This window comes from Oryzias latipes, chromosome 5 (assembly GCF_053564925.1).
Source record: "Oryzias latipes strain Hd-rR chromosome 5, Olatipes_Hd-rR_3.1".
NCBI classification, from domain to species: Eukaryota; Metazoa; Chordata; class Actinopteri; order Beloniformes; family Adrianichthyidae; genus Oryzias; species Oryzias latipes.
Window position 1 is genome coordinate 7,451,000 of NC_136241.1, and position 23,792 is coordinate 7,474,791.

Genomic DNA, 23,792 nt, shown 5'->3' on the forward strand with positions numbered 1-23,792 from the left:
CTAAACATCTATAAAAAGAGTGGCAACAGTCTGGAAATATCTAAATGTAATAAATGTTTAGATGACATGTTTACCGTAGTATTCTAAGGGATATCAGTGCTCATTTTCTTCCCAGATTGCTTGTGCGTTTTTGTGTATTTTTCAGTAAAACCAGTGAACCTGCAGGATTCAGTGCTCCACCCCTCACATCTTCATCATTTCTTTAAATGCAAATAAACTCTTAATTGAGATCACAAACCTTTCTCTGTGCGTTGACCTTGGTTAGTGCTCTAACCTTTACTGAGAGCAAAAATTCAAATAACAGCTAAATTCTTATCAATGAGCGTGAGCATACAACACTAGGGGCAACTGTTGGTAAAGAATGACAACAGTCAGATCCTGAGGTAACAAATGTCTGAACTCATTTCTTTAAGTCATTTTAAAATAAGACGTTATTTATTCAAGAAATAAGGAGAGGAAAGAAGATCACTCTAGAAATTTGATTCATGTAAGAGGTAAAAGTTTCGTTTTTTCTGAAACCCTTGGGTTCGAGTACAACAACCTCTGTTTTATCGGAGTTAACTAAACAAAAATTAAAAGTCTTCCAAGTCTTTAAATCTATCAAGCGTCTTGTAAACTGGGAGAATTCTGCTGGTTTATAGATCCATATATCTCAGTATCATCAGTATAACAGTGGAAATGGATTCTGTGCTCCCTGATAATGTTATGATAGATGTGCGTTTGAACAAAACAAGACTGGACCAAGCACAGAGCCCTATGGTACTTCATGACGCTGTCTCTGCTGTGAGGAAGACCGGACACTTACATGAACAAACTGGAACCTATAAGATAAAAAATTGCTTAAAGCAATTTAAAGTACTTCCTGTCAAACCAATGACGTAATCCTATAAATGTTCTGATCAGTTGTGTCAAATGCAGCACTGAGGTCTAAAGGCCCGTACACACCGGGACGAATTTCGCGCGCGATTTTCGCCGACATTTAACGCCGACATTTAACACCTCGTGAGTAAACAAAGGGCACCAATGAGAGTGTGCACACCGACGCGAAAAAACGACACGCGTCAAAGCGTCAAAAAAAAAAAACGACTCGGGTTCGTTTTTTTTTTTTGACGCGTTGCGTCGAAATCTATTCGACCAATGAGAATGGCGCTTTTGCACACATGTCTGGAGCTTCTGAAGTTACAGTAAAACACAACTTGGGGGCGCTCAAACACAAAACTGCCTTGCTGAGCACACATACCAGCGAAGAAGATAGACGCCGAGTTGCATCTACACTGCCGCGAAGAAATAATGACGGACATTCTAAAATATCCCCGAACTGTTGGAGTTGGAGCAACTGGTGCTTGAAATATTCATGTTTTCTTTGTATGATTCTGACAAGCGCGTAAATACTTGCTCTCTTCTTCTGAGGGAAAAGTAAGTTTAAGAAGCGTAAAATTGCGCAGCGCCACCTTGTGTACAGGAGTATTTCTGTTTACATTAAGCTCCATCTAATGTCAGGGAATGAAATTGCATGTTCGTTCGGCTCATCGTCAGCAAAAATCGCCTGGGTGTGAACACAAAAAACATGGCGAAAAACGCTGGCGAATAACGCCTGGCGAATATTCGTCCCGGTGTGTACGGGCCTTAAGAAACCAGAAAAGACACAAATCCAGTGTCTGCAGCCATTAGGAGAGGATTGTTACCTTTACCTGTTCAAAAGCTCACAGAGTTGATCTGAACCAAGGACTTAACAAGGTGAGAATAGATGGAGGCCGTTTTAAGGCTTTACGTCCACAACGCATGGCCATTCAATGCGCTTTGAAAGTTAAACCAGTTGAACTTTGACCAATCAAGAACTCGGATTTGGTAGAATCAGTGATGCGGGGGTCTCTTTTCAGTCATGGAATTGCCAATCATTTGAAAGTTGATCATGGAGAAGAAATTATAAATTGGGGTTTGTGATCGGCTTGAATTTCTATTAAACCAAGTCTTTCATATATCAGAATAGAGCTGTGAAAGAAAAAGCTTAGAACAAAGTTCACCAGATTTGCACCGCTTTGACATTTCACATCAGGACTCTTCCAACTGTAGGTGGCCAACATGCGCTAAGGGATAATGGATAGCGACTGTCTGCCCTGGGTTACCATGGGAACACGCTGTCAAGGATGCGCATCACATGTCAAATGTGTTTGTAGCATAAGAGTAAAAGAAAATCCCCCCTCACCTCCCACTCCACACACACATACCTCCTGGCTGTGGAGAAATATCTGGAGCACGTATGTCCATCCCAGGAACAGTAGGGGTCTCTGGCAAGGCAGCATTGGGCGCAGTCTGGACCGTACAGTGCACACCTCTGCAGGCCGAGCTGAACCACGCCAAGTTCACTGGACACAAACAGCTGTTCCTGTGGAGGAAATGGTGGGGGGGACAGCAGACAAGCATAGAGACACACATTACAGTTCTGTTGGTCGTTGCTTCTTAAGGGTGGACATCTTGACTGTTTGCACTATAAACTGATACCTGTGGACACACAGGGCCCCTCCCTAGAACTCATTCCCAGTGTCAACAGTCCTCCTCATCAGTTCCTTTTCCTCTTTTCAGATACTCTCTTGGAGTCACCACGGCTGATCATCCACCTCCATCTAACCCTCTGGATAATCTTCATAGTCACACCAACCTCCCTCATATCCTCTTTCTCTACATCCATGGACCTCCTCTTTCGTCTTTCTCTGGACCTCTTTCTTGGTATCTCCAACCTCAGCATCCTTTCACCAACATTCTCACTGTTCTTCCTCTCAATGTGTCCAAACATTTCCATCTGCTCCCCAGCATTTATCTTCAGAACATCCAGCACGATCTGTTCCTCTGATTCATTCTTGATCCATCCTGGTCCCTCCCAAAGAGAACCTCAACATCTTCACCTCTGCTGCCTCCAGCTCTGCTTCCTGTCTCTGCGTCAGAGTCAAAACTGGGGCTGCCTAATCCTGGTCCTGTACCTCTTTCCATATCTCCTTGCACTTCTTGTTGTTTTTTACCTGGATCAGGTGAGTTTAGTCAGTCAGAATGAGGAAACACCTGAGTCCACTAATCAGCAGAAAGGCAAGCAGGCAGGGTGGTAGATCTCAAGGACCAGGATTGGACAGCCCTAATCTAAACCAAAATGGCTGCTCTCACCAGTCTGCCACACCCTTCCTTTCATTATTGATGTTACTCTTTGGTCACACATGAAATCTGAAACCTTCCTCCACCCAGTCCCATGGCTAACAAGATGATGATCCTTGGTGTAGTCCCACCTCCACCTTTAGCTCCTCTGTCACATTTATAAATATCTGTCATGTACAAATTTTTATTCTTCTTGTTTTTTTATCAATAAAATAATTTCATTTCAGTTTAGTTTAGTACTTCACTGGATTCTGGACTGCATTGGAATGGTTTAAGTCACATTTGACCTTAGTGATATCTTCTCTCCATGTTCTAGTTAGTTGTGTTGGCTCTGGAGTCAGAATTTGCTGCTTCTTACCTAATGCAGGAGCATGACCACAAGTTAAGCATGGTTCTTATTAAAACAGTAAAAACACAATGAACCTCCATGTCATGAACTCATTTTCCTGCCTGCTGACTCAAAGTTTTTATCAAAAGCTAAAAAAGACTGAGAAGAATCAATCAATAAAGAAATTGTCAGAAAGCACAGAAAAGGACCTACTCTCTTGGTGGACAGCTCCATTCTCAAGATGGGAGCTGGACTCTGTGGTATAGAAGAGGGAGAAGTAATAATGTGAAATAAAATCTGTACAGGACATGAAGGATGTAGGAAAAATCTGGCAACGTTTCACAGTTTTGTTTGGCTTTGGGGTCAGAACAAAAAATTGATTCATGATTTTTCCTAATGAAACATCATTTGCACATATTTTTAACTTTTGATACTTGATCAATTTTTTCTATGAAGATTTCTGAAACAGTATTGTGTCTATATTACTGATATAGTATTAATTTTTTTATCTTATAAATTACTTTTATAAGTAACATAATCTGCATATATTTTGGATAAATGATCTGCATTTGCCATGTTGATTTCTAGTTATTTTTTATATAATATTTTAAGTAACTCATCTTTGTCATGTGGTTTATTGATATTCTTAATTCTGTCTGATAAAGTTATGAACCGGATAATGATAAATCATGTAATAAAATGGTTATGGTAGAACAGGGGTGGGATTATTTAAGTTCGCTTCCTTCCACTCCCTTTCAAGCAATAATTAATTTCATGTCTAATTATCCCAAGTTTGATACGTCATTGTATGAATGAATAACTGATGATTGTAATGGGAGCGACTCAGAAACAGATCTGGTTGCTCGTCATGCTGTCAGTAGCAAATGAAGCACAGAGGGGTTGCACACCAGCCCCTTGATAAAAATGGTTTTATTTATTTAATGTGTAGGTTTACTCATCTGACTCTAAAGTGCTGTTTAAACAGTCTTCTTTTCTTTGCTAAATTTCTGCATAAATCCTGGATTAAACGGTTTCTTGCAATTTAGCGACTATTTTTTCCCAGCCGAACAAACATCATTATTGGGCTGGCATTTCACTTGGTGCAGAGCTGGCAAAAAAAAAGAAGGAAAAGCAACAAATCTAGCCAGTTTCCTTCCAAAAAAGTCCTCTGCAGCTTTATGAGTAATGGGCTGAAGGTTTTATAGTTTTAACAGTTTTCTGCAAAAATGACATTTGAACCCAAAAAATAACCACCGAGCCCATAAGCTGTTACGGGGGGGGGGGGGGGGGGGGGACACGACTCCAACCTGGAAAACAGTCAGCTCCTCCAGAAGAATCTCTTCTGTCACCCCGTTGTCTTTACTGACAGACACTGCCTTCAGCAGCTTCCCATCATCTGGACAAACATCAGAGGAAGAAGAGCATTGATTGACAGGATAGTAGATATCTACAGTGCTATCATGCAAAAATCTCTCTACATATTTTGGAAAAATGCTGTTGCTTTACACTTCAAACAATGTATCTACATAGAAACCTGCATTCTTTTTGATTCATTTTCCTTAAATGGCCTGGTTGTGTGCCGTCTTGTTAGCGTTCAACAAGAAGGCCTGAATCAGGTTCCCGAGTCAAAAAATAAATAGAACAGAAAGCCTATCAAAATGATCTTTCAACCTATACTTTATTCAACTCATCATGTTAGAACATATATAAGTGAGCAACACTCACATGAAGATTCATCTTTAGCTTCAAGCTTTCAGTCCTGCTGATTTTTCTGCTTATTCGGCAAACTGCTTTTGTTTATCACATTAAACACTAAACTCTAAAACACCAAATATGTCTTTGTTAAAAACTGCAAAAGTAAATAGAGAAGCACAAGCAATTGTATGTTGATCAGCTGCTGCTGTTTTGGCCATTCTCGATATCTAAAGATTTGAGATGGAAGTACGTTGCTCCAGCGACCAAGAATGACCAGAGAGTTGGAGGAAGGCTGAAAGGAAACTCTCCTCAAACCACACAAAAGATTTACAGAAGGCCTTCTGATGACACCTGCAGCAAACACCAAACACCAAAGCTGAAACCACACACTTTTCCCTCCTATTGATAACCACACCGAGCCAAAATCAGGTGCTGGAGACAATTCTGAGAGTCAAGGAATGAAACATAACATCATGGCTTAGGGATCCTGCAGAGGGAAATGTTTTCACATTTTCGTAAATGGGTGAGAAGAAGTACAAACTTTAGTAGTACAACGACAGAAATTTGTCTTTTAAAATGAGCAGAAGCTTCAAGGCTTGAACCCCACCACCCTCACCTGTGCCCAGGTGTAAGACATCATAAGGTCCATCTTCAGCATCAACTCTGTCGACTACAACCTTCCTGAACAGGGAGGAAGAGCCGACCCGGGTTATGACGGGCCTGTTGCCCAGAGGAAGAACGGGCTCCCACATGAGCTGGTGCTGCCGCATGAAGCTCACCACCTCATCCGGGAAGTCCTTGGTGGACTTGTGCTGGGCGTCGTAGGTTTCACTGGGACACTAACAAACAGATAAAAGAAAAATGAATGCTGGGAAACTGAAGTAAAGGGCTCTGTGGCATTTGTGATGGAGGGTTTGGTTTGTGGTCAGATAAAGAAAAAACATTTTTTTTCAGTAACAAACTTTGGTTATAATAAAAAAAAAAACTCAGAAAAGCATCACAAGTATAAACCATGCATGTATCCAACCAACAGGAACAAAATTCTTTCATGAAGTGACAGTAAAAATTCATGTGGCTCTGCACTCTTACAGCTCCAGGTCTTGGGTAGGGGACGCGGCCCTTGTATTCTACCCAGCGATAATCAGGGCCTTCTTTGTGGGCAAACGGTCCATTGAAAGCAGCACGGATGGAAGCCATGGAGTAGACACACACAGCTGAACCATGAAATATGGAGCTACGGGAGAGACACAGAGCTGTTAACAGCTGCTGTAGACGAGTGTCTACAAGTCCTGAAGCATTCATTTTCACCAAATCCTAAAACAGAATCAGAGTTTGTGAACAAAGTCGACAGAATGAAAATGAAGCTGCGAGACAATTGAAAAAAAAAGAGCAGAAAGACGGAAGGACAAAATAGGAAAAGCAGAACTTCCTGGAGGAATAAAAGGAAGAGGAAATGGACCAATAACCATAAAGGATAAATTGGTGCCCCCCCCCCCCCCCCCCCCCGTTCAAACAGGAAGTATCTGCTGGCTCCAAAAAACCAAAATCCCATAGACTTCTATAGAGAAATAAACAGCTTTCACTCAGTCATTCTGTTGGTCAAAATAAATACCTTGTCTAACATTTTCTCAATAATTCTCTTTTTCATCTTTATCCCAAAATATTTGACTTAAAATCTGCCCAATCAGATGGTTCAGTAAAAGCATTTAGTCCCCGCTGGCCCCCACCTCGAATGTTTGATTGACAGATACTCCCTGACTTTCAATACACACAGTGTTGAAGTAGAAACTTCAAAGCCTGTTGCTCAGTCTCTGTTGTGTAGGATAACTGCCCTCTTTGTGCGACGCGTAACCACTTTTTCTTTCTCCACTTTTCGATCCAAGTCTTCTTAATAAAATCTCTGCCCTTTTAACATTGTGTGCAAGCAACTGATTTATGGAAGCATTTCTGTAGCATCATTAAAAATAAATCAATACCAGAAATGCTTTTTCAGTTTCCAAATGAAGCTGCGTTTGTTGACTCAAAATGAAAAAGAAAAAGCAATCCGTCAAAATGCTTTTTCTTCTTCTTCTTCTTCTACATCAACACCGCTCATTTTGTCAATTAACTAAAATGATAATGAAAATGGTATTAGACATTTCATTTTCAAAAAGTTCTCTAGTAAATGTGTAGCAAAATTCATTTAGAAATGTCTAATTTAAACAATGCTTTTTCCTTTTCAAAATGTAACTGCATCAAATGACTAAAAATGAAAAAAATCATTTAAAATGCTCTTTCCTTTTAAGGTGTGGCATAACTCAATCCCACTCAGCATTTCCAGGAGGGAGTTATGCATCACCTTTTGCAGGGTGGATGTGAAAATGAAAATGCAATCCCCTCTTTGCATTTTTGTTTTTAATTATGAAACAGAATAAGCGCTTTTTGCAGTGTTTTGGTAATCCACCTCATTAAAGAAAGAAATAACATGTCATCTTGGTGAAAGCATTTTTTCATGAAAAATAAAAAGATATATTTCAAAACGGACCAGTTCATGGCAGAAAATGTGACTTTAGTTTTCATTTTAGTGCCAAGTGGTTGATGTAAATCAGGGAAAATGCAGAGTCAGAGAAATGCTGCATTCATGTGGCTTTGGAATAATCGGAAAAATGACTGACTTGGAAAACATGCATGAATGTCAGAAATACAACAAATCTTCCATAAATGCTGAACAACTTTCTGCTCCTAAACAAAGGTCAATGTATTTGTGGAGCACCATCTATGGGGAGAAACCAGAACTACAGGGAAAATAAAACATCAGGAAGGATCTATATAACTTATTCCAGTTTAACAGGTCACACATGACCCCTGGACCGTAGTTTGCCCATCCCTGATCTAATACCTACTGAACTTAAACAAATCATTTAAAAAACGTTCCTAAAATGCCTGTGTTTTTTTAAGAATCTGTGTTCAGACTTCTTAGTTTTTAATGTTTTTGTTCACGTTTATTTGATCAATATTTGCCACTTACCCTTTTTCAGGTACTTTCTTAAGGTTATGTTTCCTGAGTTATGAGTTCACCTGTTTTTAGCTGATGATGATCACATTTCTTAATTGTCCGTCCTATTTGAGGCCATGGTGTCAGCCGTTGTGCCTTGTTGTCTCCCCACGTTTCTGCCTTGTGTTGGGTTGTGTCATGTCTGAGTTGTGCTCCTCTTTTTTCTTATGTTGGAGTTGAGTTTCAGCGTCAGCATACCATCATTGAACTGAAACACCTGACACTGCTGTATGGACTAAAGCCGTCCTTCTGCATTAAGAAGGCAATTGGAAAACATCTTTATCTATCTCATGTTGTTATTATTTCTGTTCCTGTGGCAGTGAGGTTACAATCATCCTGATGCCACAAGCCACACCCCCACACACCTTTGGGGACGTTACAGCATCAGTACACAGCTACAACCGATGGTTCTGAGGCTCCTGCAGACGGTAAAGGGGGCTGTGTCCCAAACTTGTTTCTATTGAGCACAAACTAGCACTAAATTCTGTTTCATCCAGGTCTTTGTTGGGTTTTGAAACTGTAACAATAACCCAACTCAGAATCTCATTGATAAAGCCCAGCACTCACCTGGACGTGCTGAAGACACCGTAGATGGTCGGGTTTTGAGGATCCTTGGTTTCCAGAACAAAGATGTCCTCTATCAACACAGAAAAGATGGACTTTAGGTTTAGAACAAATCCCTATGATGATAATCCTTCATGCGAAAGAGCTTTGAGCCTTGAGGTCAGTCTTTGTTATCAATCTATTTTCAAGTATCATCCAACCTGTTTTGTTGCTGAATTTATTTATTTGTTTTCTCGTTTTAATTTGAAAAAATCTGTTACACTTGTGACTGAACAGAAGCATTGGTTCAAACAACACAAAAAAGGAAAGCTGAAAGCTTGTAGATGTATTCGGACAAGAAAGGGAAGGACGTTTTTGGGCAGACATGGTATCACTAGTTTATGTTCCACAAAGATCCTGTGAGGCAGAGAAGCCACTTACGGAGCTCATCAAAGTGCGTGTCGACTCCTGACGGACCGGGAACAGAACAGACCAGCCTGGCTTTGAGGAAGGTGGTCCAGCGGTTGATCAGACTCCTTTTTCCCCCAAGGTCATTCTGGACCAAAGGGGAGATGAAAAACAACAGAAAAGGGAAGGATGAGAGCAGAACTATACAAAAACGGACAGCAGATGCTGACTTCAGTACAGTTTCCGAAGGATTAATCCAGATTAATTTAGCCTGTAAAGCTCCAGGTTACAAAGCAAAACAGACAGAGCTTTTTCAGTTACACTTCTATAAACTAATTGAGTCCAGATCTTTCCAATGAGGTCAGATTGTCTTTACTTAATCATAATGGCTTGTGGAAGAGACCAACACTGTGACCAAACAGTTCAACAGGGAGCCCTAATGTTCTCACCAGCATGATGTTTAGGATATGAGTATATCTACAACCATAAGACTTTTGAGTGAAGGTGCATCACAGATGGATTGTGAAACGCAGCTGCAGAAGGCTGAAGCTGCTTATCTACCTTGCAGACTCGTGCCACACGGCTGTAGACCCTTCTGTCCCACTGCTCAGCCTCCACTGCCTTCTCTTTGAAGAAGAAGTAGATTTTATCGTCATCTGGACTGTGGGTGTCAGGGATGGAGAAAGAGCTCACAAAGTCTGGCTCTGATGGAGACAAAGCAGACATTTTGCTTTGAGTTAGTGTAGCTTTGGCTAAATGAATTCCTTTTTTTTTTATTTAGCTCAACAAAATTCGTAAATAATCAGAGAAGTGCTACATGAAGAAGAGAGATAGACAAAACAATGTGAAGTTAAAACATTATTAATCATTTTTGGAAAAAAAGTATTGTCACAGCTCGTTCTCTCATCCTTACACTACATGCACTTCATCTTTATTACTTGATAAATTATCTACCCCTAGACTGACAAAGTAGTAATAACTTTGAATAGAGGTTAATAAAAAGACTATGGCAACAATGTAAAAAACAAGTTAAGTTAAACATAATAGCAGCAGGAAACTATAAATTCAATTCTTCTCATGCTATTAATCAAACTTTATTTGACAATCATTTCGTTCAATAGATTCAATGTTTCGCATGAAAGTACTATATCTATAAGAGCAATAAAGTGTATTTATGATTCATTCAAATTCCAATTTAAAGTAACCAATTAACCTATGAAGCATGTTTTTGGACGGTGGGAGGAAGCTGGAGTCCCTGGAGAAAATCCACGCATGCACGGGGAGAACATGCAAACTCCACACAGAAAGGTCCCCCATTGGTGTTCTGTTTCGGGTCCCCCAGCCAGGACATGAACAGGGGGCTTTCTTGCTGTGAGGCAAGAGCGCTAACCACTGCGCCACCGTGCAGCCCTATTTATTATTTGGAGCATTTATGATGTCAAGATTACAGCATCCTGTTCTGATATTTTCCTCATTTTCCAATCAATTTATTTTTAAAAAGGTTTTGACTTTTCTGCTTATTTTGTTGCCTTTTTCTTTGTTTTTATTGCTTAAAATAAACTAATACAATTCTTGTCAAATGTGCACAGCAGTAGATGATTATCTAAGTGTCCTTAATTGCTGCTCAAACAAAAAGTAAAGTGGACCCACATTCATTGGGTCAAATATGTAGTAAATGTGTGGACCTCTGATGTTGGCAGTACCTGAGCAGCAGAACAGTGTTTGAGTCTAATGGGGTTAAAACTGCCTCCAGAAAGAAGATGAACAAAGATTTTGGATGACCCCTTAACCTGAGCATCTCACCATTGAGCCAGTTGTGATCATAGGCTTCAGTACGGATGTAATGCTGACTGCTCCCCATGACTGACGTCCGGAAGATCGCAGCATTGGCTCCCATAAAATCCACCGATGTGCCTGCATACAGCTCGCCATCTAAAGAGGATTAAAAAATTAGAGATTAAACGTAAACAGGACTGCCATAAAGAGCACACCTTTCCGCGTTTTCTTGTGAAAATGTGAATCAGATGAGTTTAATGTCATTTTGTGTTCTACATTTAAAACACAGCTGGTTAAGGGCTACAGTAAGGGTTAGGTTGGGTTATGTTAGGGTTGGACGAAGGGTTTGCCCCCCCCTTCCATGGAAGTTAGTAGGTGCACGGTCCATCCCAAGGTGGGTATCTGCACTTCTGCCCTTTGGGTTTTGTTGAAAGGTCTGTTTATGTCCCCTGCGTGAACAGACTAAGATTCACTCATTTCCCATTTTCCTTTTTAGTTTTTTATGCGTTATTCTAATTTAATAATGTGAAAATAAAATATGATTTTATAAATGTTTAAAACATTTGTTGTGTAGATATTTAATGTGTTTTTTTTAAATATATGTATAAAATAAAATGGAAAAAACAAAATTTTATAAAAATATACAGTTATATGAAAAAACTTTTTTATCAATTTAATTTAATGGTTTAAATGTATAGATTTTAACTGTTTAAGCGAATAAAAATAGTTTTTATCATATACTTTTATCATTTACTTTTACTCTACGAAATTACAAAACCCAATGAAATTTAATTTAGTCATTAACTAATTGATTTCAATTATTTATGAAATAGATTTTAATGATTTTAATGGATACATTTTAGTTATTTATATCAAATTTAATGTGACTAAGGACCAGGGTTACTAAATTCTATAAAAACCATAAATGTATTTGTTATATATTTACTATAACAAATTAAATATATATATTAAACACCAAAATTGATCAGGGTTAGAGTATGGTAGGGTTGTGTTGGGGCTATTTTTTTGGTCGTTTTCTACACAACCAAATCCTTGTTCCAAAACTCTCCAGTCAATCTTTCACCCCCCCTGCCTGTTTAAGAGTAAAGATCTTGGAGGACCGGATCAATATGTGAGGGGTGACGCTGGGAAACAGGTGATTTATATTTCGGATGGCCCACAAACCCCTCACTGCTGGGGGGTGGGTGGGCGTTAAAAACGAAGGAGTGAAAGAATAATCATTTCCGATTTTCTGCTTGACCTCTGCATTATGCAGCTGTGTGAGACCTACCAGTGAGGAAGACAGCGAAGGGCTCTCTGGGACTGAAGGGACACTTTCCTCTGCCGGACTCGTCTGAACCGGACAGCACAAACAGCGGCTCCTGCAGGGGAAAGTGGAGGGGTGGGGGGACCACACACACTAAGTGATGAAATGATGAGATGGAGCTGGCCTCTTCCCATATGGTCAGAGAGGAACTGATGGATTATTATGGAATAACAGCAAACAGATGTCCACAATTGATTTTTGAGAGTCTAATCTCATGGAGAAGCACTGCATGCAGTTGGGTGAACGGCCCCCAGTGAAAAGCAGAACACTTATTTCACACTACTTTGCATGAAATCTTGTACGCTGCCTCAAATCCTTTGTTTTATCTGCTTCGTGTTCACTTGCGACAGACTTGGAAGGAGACTTGTGTTGTCATTTTGCATTTTAGTGTGCTAATCCTAAAGAGTGTAGAACAAAAGTACACACAGACACAAAAATGACTGAAAACCTTCTGCAATTGCTGACTTGTTGGGAAATGTAACTTTTTTACAGTAACTTTTGTAACTGAAGATTGACAGATGCCTAGACCTGATGTATGGTGTGAATGAAAAAATGCATAGATAAAGAATATCTTGCCTCTGAGTTGTAACCAAGGTGCACGTACGTGCACTGTGGATGGAAGGCTCCGGTACCACACGCATAGACATGGGTCTTATTGAAAGGCTGCAGCAGACGCACAAAGTTGGCACAGTCCCTCTGAAAAGGACAAAAGGACATTCCCGCAGATTCTTATCTGGATTGTTGGACAAGTTAAGCTTTGGCGCATTTTAATTAAGTAGAATCTACATCATATTCACGTACATTGGGTTTAGGAGGAGATACAGTACATTTCAAAAAAAGTGAAGTAAAAGGCGACATCCCGTTGACCTCCACTATATTTAAAACTTAAACTACTTCAGTAATTTTAAAAATTGCAAAATTATTTAAAGACAGCTGAAAAGTCCACAAAAAGCAGAACAAATGAATGTTTGAGTTTTTAAAAATAGCATGAAGTATGCAGAAGTTAGGACTGTATTTCTATGGTAAAAGATGCTGCAGCTTTGTTGAATTGCAGCAGAACCACAAGTTGCAGAAGAAATTGCAGAAGAGAGCAACAATGTCCTTAACTTGCAAAACATTTGAATACGTAAATGGCAGAAATCAGGTGAAGTATGCAGAAGATACGCACAGAAGAAAACAGAAGAGGCAATAGTTTGACTAGTTATGCTGTGTGAGTTTGACGCCCAGGGGTCTTCAAGGACTTTTCTTTTTAAAGAGGTCCTACAGGCGTGTCAGGGGCCCACATCTAACTGCTTTTTTAGGGAGAGAAGGTGTACCTGTGCTCCGAGTTTTTTTAAATACCTGCCTGCCAGACCCTTTGATGTCTTCCTGACTTAATCTAATACTACCAACGGAATAGTGTTATAGAGTAATTTTACATTTGCACATCTTCCTAATTAAACAAAGGTTTTTAAACACATTTTTGCATTTTTTTTCAACAGTTTATACTTAACTACATATTATGCAGTAAATGTAGAATTTCCCCATTTTTTTCATGCTTTCACTATGAAGCCCCAAATTGTTCATAATAAAAGTAGCCATTATATTAAATATATTTCATTTTGATTTAAAAACCTGTTCATTGTTTGAAAACAGCATTTTAAAATATACATTTTTAATCATGTTGCATATTATTATAATTCTATGGCTTTTTTCAGACATTCAGATTTCAAAATCAATATTTTTCACAGTAGCTTTGTTTTACATAACACTTCTCTCCATTCCTGGCAAGCTCTTCACCAGGATCTTGCTCAACCGTGCTCTCCCAGCCATCAGAAGCAGCCGACGTCCCGAACAGGCTGGCTTTATGCCCAACCGCTCCACAACAGACCACATCTCTGCCGTCCGTCTACTCATAGAGAAGACCTATGAATTCTGTAAAAATCGCCATCTCTATATGGTGTTCATAGATCTAAAGGCTGCATTTGACACCGTCTGCCATACCTCACTGTGGAATATCCTAAAGACCCTTGGAGTACCATCCAAGATTGTCTCTCTGTTTGGTCTGCTCTACAGCAATGCAGAAAGCTGTATCCGCGTAAATGGCAAAGACTCAGATTGGTTTCCCATCTCCAGTGGTGTTCGCCAGGGATGTGTGGCAGCTCCCGATCTTTTTAACTGCATCATAGATCAGCTGATGTCCCGGGTCTGTGAGCAAGTCCCTGAAGTGTCTCTTGGCAATTACCATTTGACTGACCTGGAGTATGCCGACGACACCATCCTGTTCAGCACATCCCTCAGCCAGCTAAAACTTGCTCTGAGCATCTACAGCAGAGAGGCAAAAAAGTATGGTCTCATGGTGAACTGGACAAAAACCAAATTCATGCACGTTGGTGACGGCCCAGACCCACCCCCTCTCCAGCTCGGCAACAATGTCATTGAGCCTGTAAAGAGCTTTACATACCTGGGGTCCATAGTGACGGCTAACGGTGACCTAAAACCAGAGATCACCCGCAGAAGGGCACTGGCAGCATCAGCCCTGCAGTCTCTCAAAAAACCATTGTGGCGTCATCAAAACATCTCGCGCAAGACAAAGCTCCGGATCTACAACCTAGCTATACTTCCCATTCTGCTTTATGGTTCTGAGACATGGCCCTTAAATGAGAGCTTAGCCGCAAGAATAGATGGCTTCGACAGCCGGGCTCTCAGGACCATTGAGAACATCAAGTGGCCCCAACATGTCTCTAACAAAGCCTTAAGAGCTCAAACTTGCCAGCCCCAAGCCTCTTGCCTTGTTGCGCAACGCCGCATCAGATGGTTCGGCCATGTTCTCCGTTTTCCCTCTTACCATCCGACGCGGGCCATCTTTGAGTTTAACCCAGGGGCTGCGGGCTGGAAAAGACCTCGAGGCAAACCCCGTACTCGGTGGACAGATGTTATTGCAGGGGATGTTAAACCTTATGGGGTTGCTATGAAGGATACTGAGCTTCTGGCACAAGACCGGAAAGCTTGGAAGACCCTTGTTTTTTTGGTCGGCTCTAGGCACTGGGAAGGGGCATGCCCCCCCCCCCCCCCCCCCCCCCCCCCGCAAGAGCCTTGATTGATTGATTGATTTGTTTTACATTGCTTTTTTCAGAATAATTTATTTATTTCGATATGAGCTTTTTCAGCAGAATGAGTCTGTCAATCAGTGAAAGTGGGCGGGATCTAAACGCACATTGGCTGATCCATTGAAATCGGCTCGTTTTCCTAGATACCCGCTCTGTGGTGTGCCAGTTGGAAAGATGACATATGTCGGCAACATCTGCACAGTTCTGCTGACATTAGCGATTCAAGAGAGACACAATCTGTCTGCAGACACTATTTTGAGTCGTTTGGATGGCTTTTATGAAACGCTCAGCTTGATATTTGCTGTAGAAGATGCAAGCATCGACGACTCGGTTTTTACTAGTTTGAGAGCAGTTGAGCACCGGTTTCGTGTGGACCACACCACAGAGGAGATTTCTTTAAGTGCCGGTGTAGGTACCGGATGTTCTCGGGTTGCCGGATGTTCTCGGGGTCCTTCAGGGTCCTTCAAATGAGTTATATCACTAGAGGAGACATCACGCGGTTCCTCATGGTAGGAGAGCACCGCCATCTTGGTGAGGTCAAGTTTTGAAGCCCAAACCACTTTTATAACATTTAATAAAGAGCTCTGTTTTTGCTTTCAATCACTTCATTATATGAAAAAGAAGAATGGCTTGAAATTGCTTAGTTTTGTTCAGAAATACAAACTTCACGAGTACCCCTAACTTAACTAGTATTAGACTACTTAGATTTATTTCTATGTTCCTTTATTTTATTTTACTTATGTTTTTATTTATTTGTGTGTTATGTTCATTGTTTCTTTTTTCCCCTCTATTCTTTATTTTCTATGTCAATATTTTATATTTGGCAATGGTGACTGATCTTCGAGGCAATATTGATTACATCGTTATTGTTCGTTGTTAACGTTAATGTCATTGTTAATGTATGATACCGCAATTGTCAATAAAGTTTTTTAAAAAACTTAGTGACGTTAACTCATTGGTCGTGGCAACTTACAGCCAATCAAATAGTGTGACGTCATCATTGGTCGAAGGACCCCGAAGGACCCCGAGAACATCCGGCAACCCGAGAACATCCGGTACCCACACCGGTCGTCCACGTCTTTAAGTGCCCGTTGAAATACTCCCGACTCTCGTTCTCTGTGCAGTGTTGCCAGATAGTGTCCCGGTTTTCCAGCCCAAAAGACGTCTGAAAGTTATGGGTGTTTTTTATTTATTTAACACATACAAAAGGCGCAACAGGTTTTACGGCGCATGTGTTTTAAAAAAGGCTGCGGGAGCAAAACTGAGTTGGTTGTGTTTTAAATATTTTATTTTTTCAGTCATCAATCAGCATCTAAAACTCTATCAAAGTCCTCATCTTTTGTATCTGAAATGAACAGCTGGGCTAAATTTCTATCAAACACGCCAGGTTCCCTTCCATCATCGTAAGAGTCTGTCTCCTTGCCGTGCGGCTCCTCATCACTGATGCCGGCTTTTGCGAAAGCTCGACGAACAGTGCAAGCAGACATGTTAGTCCAAGCATCTACAATCTATTGTGGCGTAACTCGCCTGGTGCTGCCTCCCAGTCTTAGTAAAAGTGTGCTCGGCATCCGTCCTCCATCGCTCCCACGCCGTTGGCAACATACTTTGAACGCCCTGTTCACAATCTTTTCACTGCAGTAGGAGCAGATTTTAATTGTAATCCACTGGAAGTTGCAGCGCCACCGTAGTCGTCGCCCAGATGAAAAGATGGCACCAATTCATAAAACAAAAAGCACCAAAAAGGACCTCCCTGAAAATGTTCAATTTTAATTTCCTCTGGAATCATTACCGCCTTCAGTCGAGTGGTGACTGTAGAGACGCTTCTCCAAGCTGTTCTCTGATCGTTAATCCATTGCTCGAGCTGATCTCGGGCCGCCTTGCCTTGTTTCCGTGGAAACTCTGCTGAGTCTTCCTAACTTCTCTGAGTTCGTTTTCCAGCTTGGGAACCATGGATTCATTAATTTTGAATTCTCTCGCAGCTGCTCTATTGTTTCTCCCATGTTTCTCCGCGTAGCTGATAGCGGAGGCTTGCAGTTTAAACTGTGCTTCATAAGCATAAGTGTCTTTTTACAGCATTTTCAGGGTTTCTAAAAACAATGTTTTTCTGCATAGTGCACATACCTGCACTTTAGTACTATTAGGGGGTGTGTGTTTTCTTTCACGTCCACTCTGCCCTCCTTACCGTTCTCATGCTTTCCTCTCTTACATCCTCTATATAGAAGTCACACAACAACACCTTCGGCGGACCGCACCATGGGGAGCTCCATTCATTTTGGAGAAAATTTACAACTTTTAAGTGCGCCTTATGGTCATGAAAATACAGCATATATTGGTATATATAAAATAACAGGATCCGAAGAATCAACAATACAAGTTGTTTTGTTTTTTTCCCTACTGGACTAATTAATCACCCAGGTCCGTTCAGGTCCTATCTGTTTAACGGTAGTAAAATAGATAGTTCAGACTCAGAAACTCTGAATGATCTCATGAACTCAAACATGGAAACTTGATTGCCATGTAGAACTCTTCAAAATATCAAAACATCATCCGTGTCTTCCTGCATTGTAAGTGAGATAAACACAGACACTGCACAGTGTAGCGATCAGCCCAAAAACATTAGCTGGTAGCTCCTCCCACACATGGCCGCGGTGTCAAGCTTTAAAGAACACAATTTTGGTCAGGCGGGGCGGCAAACCCCCAACAGCAGGTTATATGACAGACCACGGGCCATTAACCGACTCTTCCTGGTGTGTTCATGGAGCTCCAGTACATAGATGATTATCGGAACTCCAACAGCCACCCAACACTAGCTGCGTTTATATGGACAAAAGTAATCGGAAAGAACGCCTGTTCGGAAGAAAAATGTGTCATGTAAACACACTGTTCGGAATAGTCTGCCCTGATCAGACTTGTTAGGATCAAAATTTATTTCCAATTGAGGAAGGTGGGTTATACCGATTGTTTATCCGATCGTTGTGCATGTAAACGGTTCATTCTGATCGTGTGTCACTACTGCCCTTGTTTACGTCATGCATAGACTGAGAGAAAGCTTTGGAGCGCATACGGTACCGACCAGCTGCTCTGCGCACGCCCCGTGCAAAGCGCCGCTCCGCTCTCACCCCGCTAGCTCTTCGCCTCTCCCTTCCTTTGCACCCCTCATGAGTGGGATGTGTGGGAGGAGCGCTTCGTGCCCCCTGACGTCTGGAGCTCTGCACCCGAGCTTGGGTGCCAGTGGACCGAGTGAACTGTGTCTCTGAGCAGAGCAGCCGGATTTATTAATGTGTGTTTGAGGGGAAGGGACGATGTTTTGTTACGTGTGTGTTTTGTTGTTTTGTTATGTGTGGGAGAATTCGGACTGCAAGCCGTCCCGCCACTCTGGGTTAGCGGCTGCCCGACTCAGGAGAACCATGTGTCCGAGCAGACTGCGCATCCCCAAATGATTTATTCCGACCGAAAGTGTGACCCATGTGAACGTTTGTTCTAATCGGAAAAAGGTTTTCTGTGCCCATGTGCACGGTTGAATTTTAACCCGACCATTGATCCGATCAAGATATTTTGCCCATGTAACCGCGGCTACTACTGTCTGGCAACACTGTTTATGTGTTGAGGTGCATTCTCCCACCTAGTGTTGAGGGGTGTGCACGTTCGCTGAAGCAACTTCAATCAATTAAGTTAGGCTGCTGCTGCTTATATCTAAGTAAAGGAGTAGCCAATCACAAAAGTGTCTCCGCCTTGTTTGGTTTGATTGACCGACAGACTCATTCTGAAATAAATAAGTCATTCTGAAAAAAGCAATGTGAGATAAAAACAAAGCTACTTTGGAAAATATTGATTTTGAAATCCGAGTTTCTGAAAAAAGTCATAGAATTATAAAAATATTCAACATGACTAAAAAAATTAATTTTAAAATCGTGTTTTAAAAATAATGAACGGGTTTTAAAGCAAAATGAAATATATTTTATAATATTATGGCTAATTTAAAACCTGTGTGCAGGTTTTTCACAATTTCATTATCTTTTTATATATTTATAAGAGATAAATTGGTTGATTGTGTGTGATTGCACAAGGTCATATTTGCTTTTTTAATTAAGAACAATTTGGGGCTCCATACTTCAAGCGCTTTCATGATTTTGCAAAGTATCATACCCACTTCAGCTCTAAAAGCACTGAAATTTCCTTTTACCTCCAAACTTTTTCCAGCCAGTTTGCAGCGTTCCACATTTTCTTGTGCTGCAGGCCAGTAGATCTGATGGAGGAAAAAAAAAACATCCTGAAACATTTACGCAATTTAAAGGTCTTTAAGCGGCAACATTTCAACCAAACACATCCTGAATATATAGGTGTATTCACTTAGGTTGTATGAAAACAAGCAATTTATTAAAATCTATTACTATAATGAATATTCTGCTATGGAACTGATATATTATACAAAATTCTACACAAATCTCATGTCTTATTATACCAATCAATTGAAGAAATTGAAAAAAAACATATTAGGGGTGGGAAAAGCCAAAAGTGAAAGAAGAAGAAGAAGACTGCATGGTAGTGTGATAGTTACCACAATAGCCTCACAGAAGGCCCTGGTTTAAATCCTCGCTGGGATCTTCCGTGCGAAGCATAAATGTTCTCCTTGTACATTTGTGGGTTTTCTATAGGCACACAGGATTCCTCTCACAGTTCAAAAATGTTTCAAAGGTTATTTGGGGACTCTGAATTGTCCCCTAGGTGTAAATATGTGTGTCTGCGTGTGCGTGTGTGGGTGGGTGTGTGTGTGTGTGTGTGTGTGTATTTTTGAGTGGCCCTGCATTGAACTGGAAGTTATGTACTGGATTGTTTCAGGCGCTTCTTTGCACAGCCTAGGGCTTTGGTCTTGTCTGGTGTGGTAGATCTAAGTCTGAGGTTTGTTCCCGACCTGGCAGGATGAGCGCTTCAGTGCTGTCCTGTAGGCCAGTCCTTTCTAAACATTTGTAGGACTACTTGATATCAGTTATGGTCCGGTGGTACATCCCATGCAGGGGTTTGTCCTCCCATGAGGATCTGTCCTCCAGCACTGTATCCTCTGCTCTCCATTGCCTGAGACATTCACTGAGCACACTGTCAGTTGGGGACTTGAGCTTGATGTATTCATGCATCTTGGATGTTTCATCCTGGATAGTGGCTTCCACGATAAGCCTCCTTCCCTCCAGCTAGCATACAGTCCCGGGATACTGGATTTGGGATGTAACCCTCCATGTGTGGTGAGGAGCTTTCGTGTCTCAACATCTGTGGTCTGCATCTCTTCCTTTTTGTCATCGTTTTTATTCTTGAAGGGCCACACGTGTCAAACTCATGCCGGGGGCCAAATTTGGCCCACAGTGTAATTATAATTGGCCCGCGAGATCATATCAAATGTGCATTAGAGCTGGGCCATGGTATATACTTAAGGGTCTGTTCTGTCAAACAGGAGTTGGTCTAACAGTGCCATTCTGTGTGATGCTCAAGTATTGATCCATACACCATATCTTGGTTGCAATAACGCCTGACATGAGCTTCCATGTTGTGGAGAGACAGGTTATTGGCCGGTAGTTGGATGGCACTGCACCCTGTGAAGGATCCTTCTAGATCCAGATTGCTCTGAATCTCTTTAACCGAAGTTTGTGCCCTTCCATAGAGAAACGGCATCAGCTGCCGGAAAATATCCTGATACGCTGAGGATGATAATCGCGAAAAATAATTATCATCTCGATGAATGAATGATGGATGAAACAAGCCTCTTCCGGAAGAAGATGACCTCTCACACTTAACTGATGAAGGAGGAAGTACAGACTCCTCGCTTTAAGGTACAGGGAGACATATTGACACTCCTTATATGCGTTATAAATTACGCTATAGTGCAGTCTATTGGTCTGAATAAAAAAAAACTCTTTATGTTGAACAATATTCTAGTGTTCTTTAATAATTATTTTACAAAGCATCAGAAATGTTTGAGAAGGGTTTTTAATGAGTAAGGACTGGTGATGGACATTCTTCAGCTGCGGGGGTGGGGGTGATTCTCCATATTCGTGGGTCTCTCTGGTCACTAACCCCCACAAATAGGGGGGAAATACCATATGTCACTCAGTATTTCAGAAAATAGGTGGGTTTGTGGTAGAAATTTATGGAATTTCAACTTCGCCCCTATAAGCTAGCTCACCTTTCTCATTAGACAAATGTGAAATATATTAAGTATTAAATAGAAAGTGAGGAAATGTCATAGAAAATGCCAATAATGTCATCACATCATCAGCATACGCTAAGAACCCTAAAGGAACAGCTTCAACCCAGTTTACATGAGATTGCAAGATCTGCCGTGAGGCTACACTCTGTGTGCTGCTTTCAGTCTGTGCTGTAACTGAACAAGAAATACACAAAATATACAGATTTTGGGGAAAATAAGGACTAAAATGATACATATAAACTGCATATATAGACAGACAAGATTATTATAGTTGCTCATGATGAGGACTATGTGTGGTCTATCTGCAATCCCTGTTTGAAAAGTATTTTGATGCGAAATAAAACTGCCAAATCAACCCAAACCTGCCCAAATTGAGTCAACCCGCCAAAAGCAATATTTGCCACAAATTTAGAACCAAAACCATTCAGTTTGGCAGGACACCCCCCAATAAGGCAACACTGCTCCTGGGAATCAGATCCTTGTTTTCCGTGTGCCAGTCCTGTAATTGTACATGACTGTTTGCCTGAATTAGGTCAGATATGTTACTGTTTGCATATTCTTTTTTTAAGGCTTGGAATAAAATGTCCTAAATTCTGTAAATTCAAACCTGTTGTGTGGGGTGCAGACCAGATCAGGGTTTTTATATTTTCTTAAGCCAACTTCAAAATCAGGAAGAGAAGCTACAGGGGGGGCCTCACCGTCCGTGTGGGCAGATCCACGCTGTCTGGGTTCAGCAGATAGATGTGGTCTTTCCCTCCCACCAGCAGCCAGCCGTGATCCTCACCCAGCAGCAGGGCCTGGTAGCTGCCATTGACTCCTCCCTCCCAGACTACAGCTGAACCATTGGTCAGATCTAAGCAGGAAAAGAGGCAGAAGCTGTCACAACCTTCTGTTCTGTTTTGTTTTACCTGTTGTGTATTCTGTGGAGGTTGGATGTGGGTTCTCCTGGAGGGCTCTGCCCCCTCTCCTGTGATGCTCCATGAGTGGCACACAGCTGTCTGCACTTTAGGCTAATTTGTTTGTGCTCTATTTAAGTGGGTCCGTTTTTGCTGTCTGTGTCGGAGTGTTGCTTTAGTTCAGTCTGCTTGTCCTAATGTGTCATGCTGGTTTCAAGTCCTGTTATGTTTGTGGTGCTTATTTGTTATTGTAGTTTTTCTCCATTGGTTTGGCTCATTTCTTGAAACAGAAATTGCATTTTCTAAACAACATGGACAAACCTCCAAACCACTTGGCAATTGTTCACAACAAAACGGTATTTCTCATTAATTTCATCAAATTGCAAACGTCTTAATACATGTCACAATGTCTCAGTACATCTTTGCAAATGATTAAGTGCAGGTAGCCTACATTTAGCACAATTTCCAAGTGAATAGATCTTGTTGATCTAAACTGATTGTTGATTCTCAGTCTAATGGTTGTTCACTCCAAAATGAGTCAGCATCATTTCATTGTGTAAGTCATCACATGCACAATGGTCTGTTCAATTGTCAAAATTAGTCAAGAACATAATACCATGAATACGATATATGAATCCCTTGGAACATTTGATAAACTTATTATTATTTTAATTTGATGACTGAAAATGAGAGAGGTCTCGTAGGGCCTCACCTAAAACTACATGTTATTGTATGGGACAATGTGAATTTCTGGTTCACTACTCATCCAAGGATGGTCAAAGTCTTCCTACCACCTTATTCTCCTTTCCTCAATCCTATTGAGGAGTTTTTTCCGCTTGGAGGTGGAGAGTGTATGAGCGAGTGTATGAGCATCGGGCTCAAGATCAGAAGTCCCTGCTCCATGCAATGGATGCTGCGTGTGAGGATATTACAGGAGATCAGTGTGGGGATGGTTGCAACATGCACCCCGTTTTATCCCTCGTTGCATCACAAGGGAGAATATACGCTGTGATGTGGACAGGAATCTGTGGCCAGACAGACAGCAGCGTGAGGACGATGGCCAGCAGGGTGAGGACGATGGCCAGGAGAGGGAGGGTGAGGAACAGCGACCAGTGAAGAACTTTTAGCTGTGAAACTCAAGCATTATTTACAGCGCTGTAGGCTGCATATCATTTTCCTTGTTTTTTGTTTGTGTTTATATTATAAAGTACATTATGCTGTATACATTTTCTTTTTACTCTGATGTATGAAAGTTACTTTATGTGTGTGAATAATGATGGTTACAATTTCCTTGGCAGTGTGAGTGCAATGTGTGCTGTTAAACCTAAGAGGCTACTCTTACCCTAAAATCCTTTT

The 23,792-nt window shown here is 41.1% G+C and overlaps 1 protein-coding gene across 2 annotated transcripts in view; it reads right to left on the minus strand.

The window, feature by feature from the left end:
- Positions 1-23,792, minus strand: part of si:dkey-49n23.1 (semaphorin-3D) — a 79,828-nt gene that overhangs the window by 4,072 nt on the left and 51,964 nt on the right. The window contains exons 3-15 of one of the 2 annotated variants that reach the window (XM_023954800.2): positions 22,239-22,393; positions 19,528-19,590; positions 12,832-12,951; positions 12,220-12,310; positions 10,956-11,084; positions 9,714-9,856; positions 9,186-9,300; positions 8,769-8,838; positions 6,257-6,401; positions 5,784-6,006; positions 4,780-4,868; positions 3,686-3,727; positions 2,229-2,386 (exon numbers count right to left, since the gene is read on the minus strand). In XM_023954800.2, coding sequence (XP_023810568.1) covers positions 2,229-2,386; positions 3,686-3,727; positions 4,780-4,868; positions 5,784-6,006; positions 6,257-6,401; positions 8,769-8,838; positions 9,186-9,300; positions 9,714-9,856; positions 10,956-11,084; positions 12,220-12,310; positions 12,832-12,951; positions 19,528-19,590; positions 22,239-22,393 — 1,543 coding nt within the window. The remainder of the gene's footprint in view (positions 1-2,228; positions 2,387-3,685; positions 3,728-4,779; positions 4,869-5,783; positions 6,007-6,256; positions 6,402-8,768; positions 8,839-9,185; positions 9,301-9,713; positions 9,857-10,955; positions 11,085-12,219; positions 12,311-12,831; positions 12,952-19,527; positions 19,591-22,238; positions 22,394-23,792) is intronic. The other variant, XM_078946968.1, reaches the window with a different exon arrangement.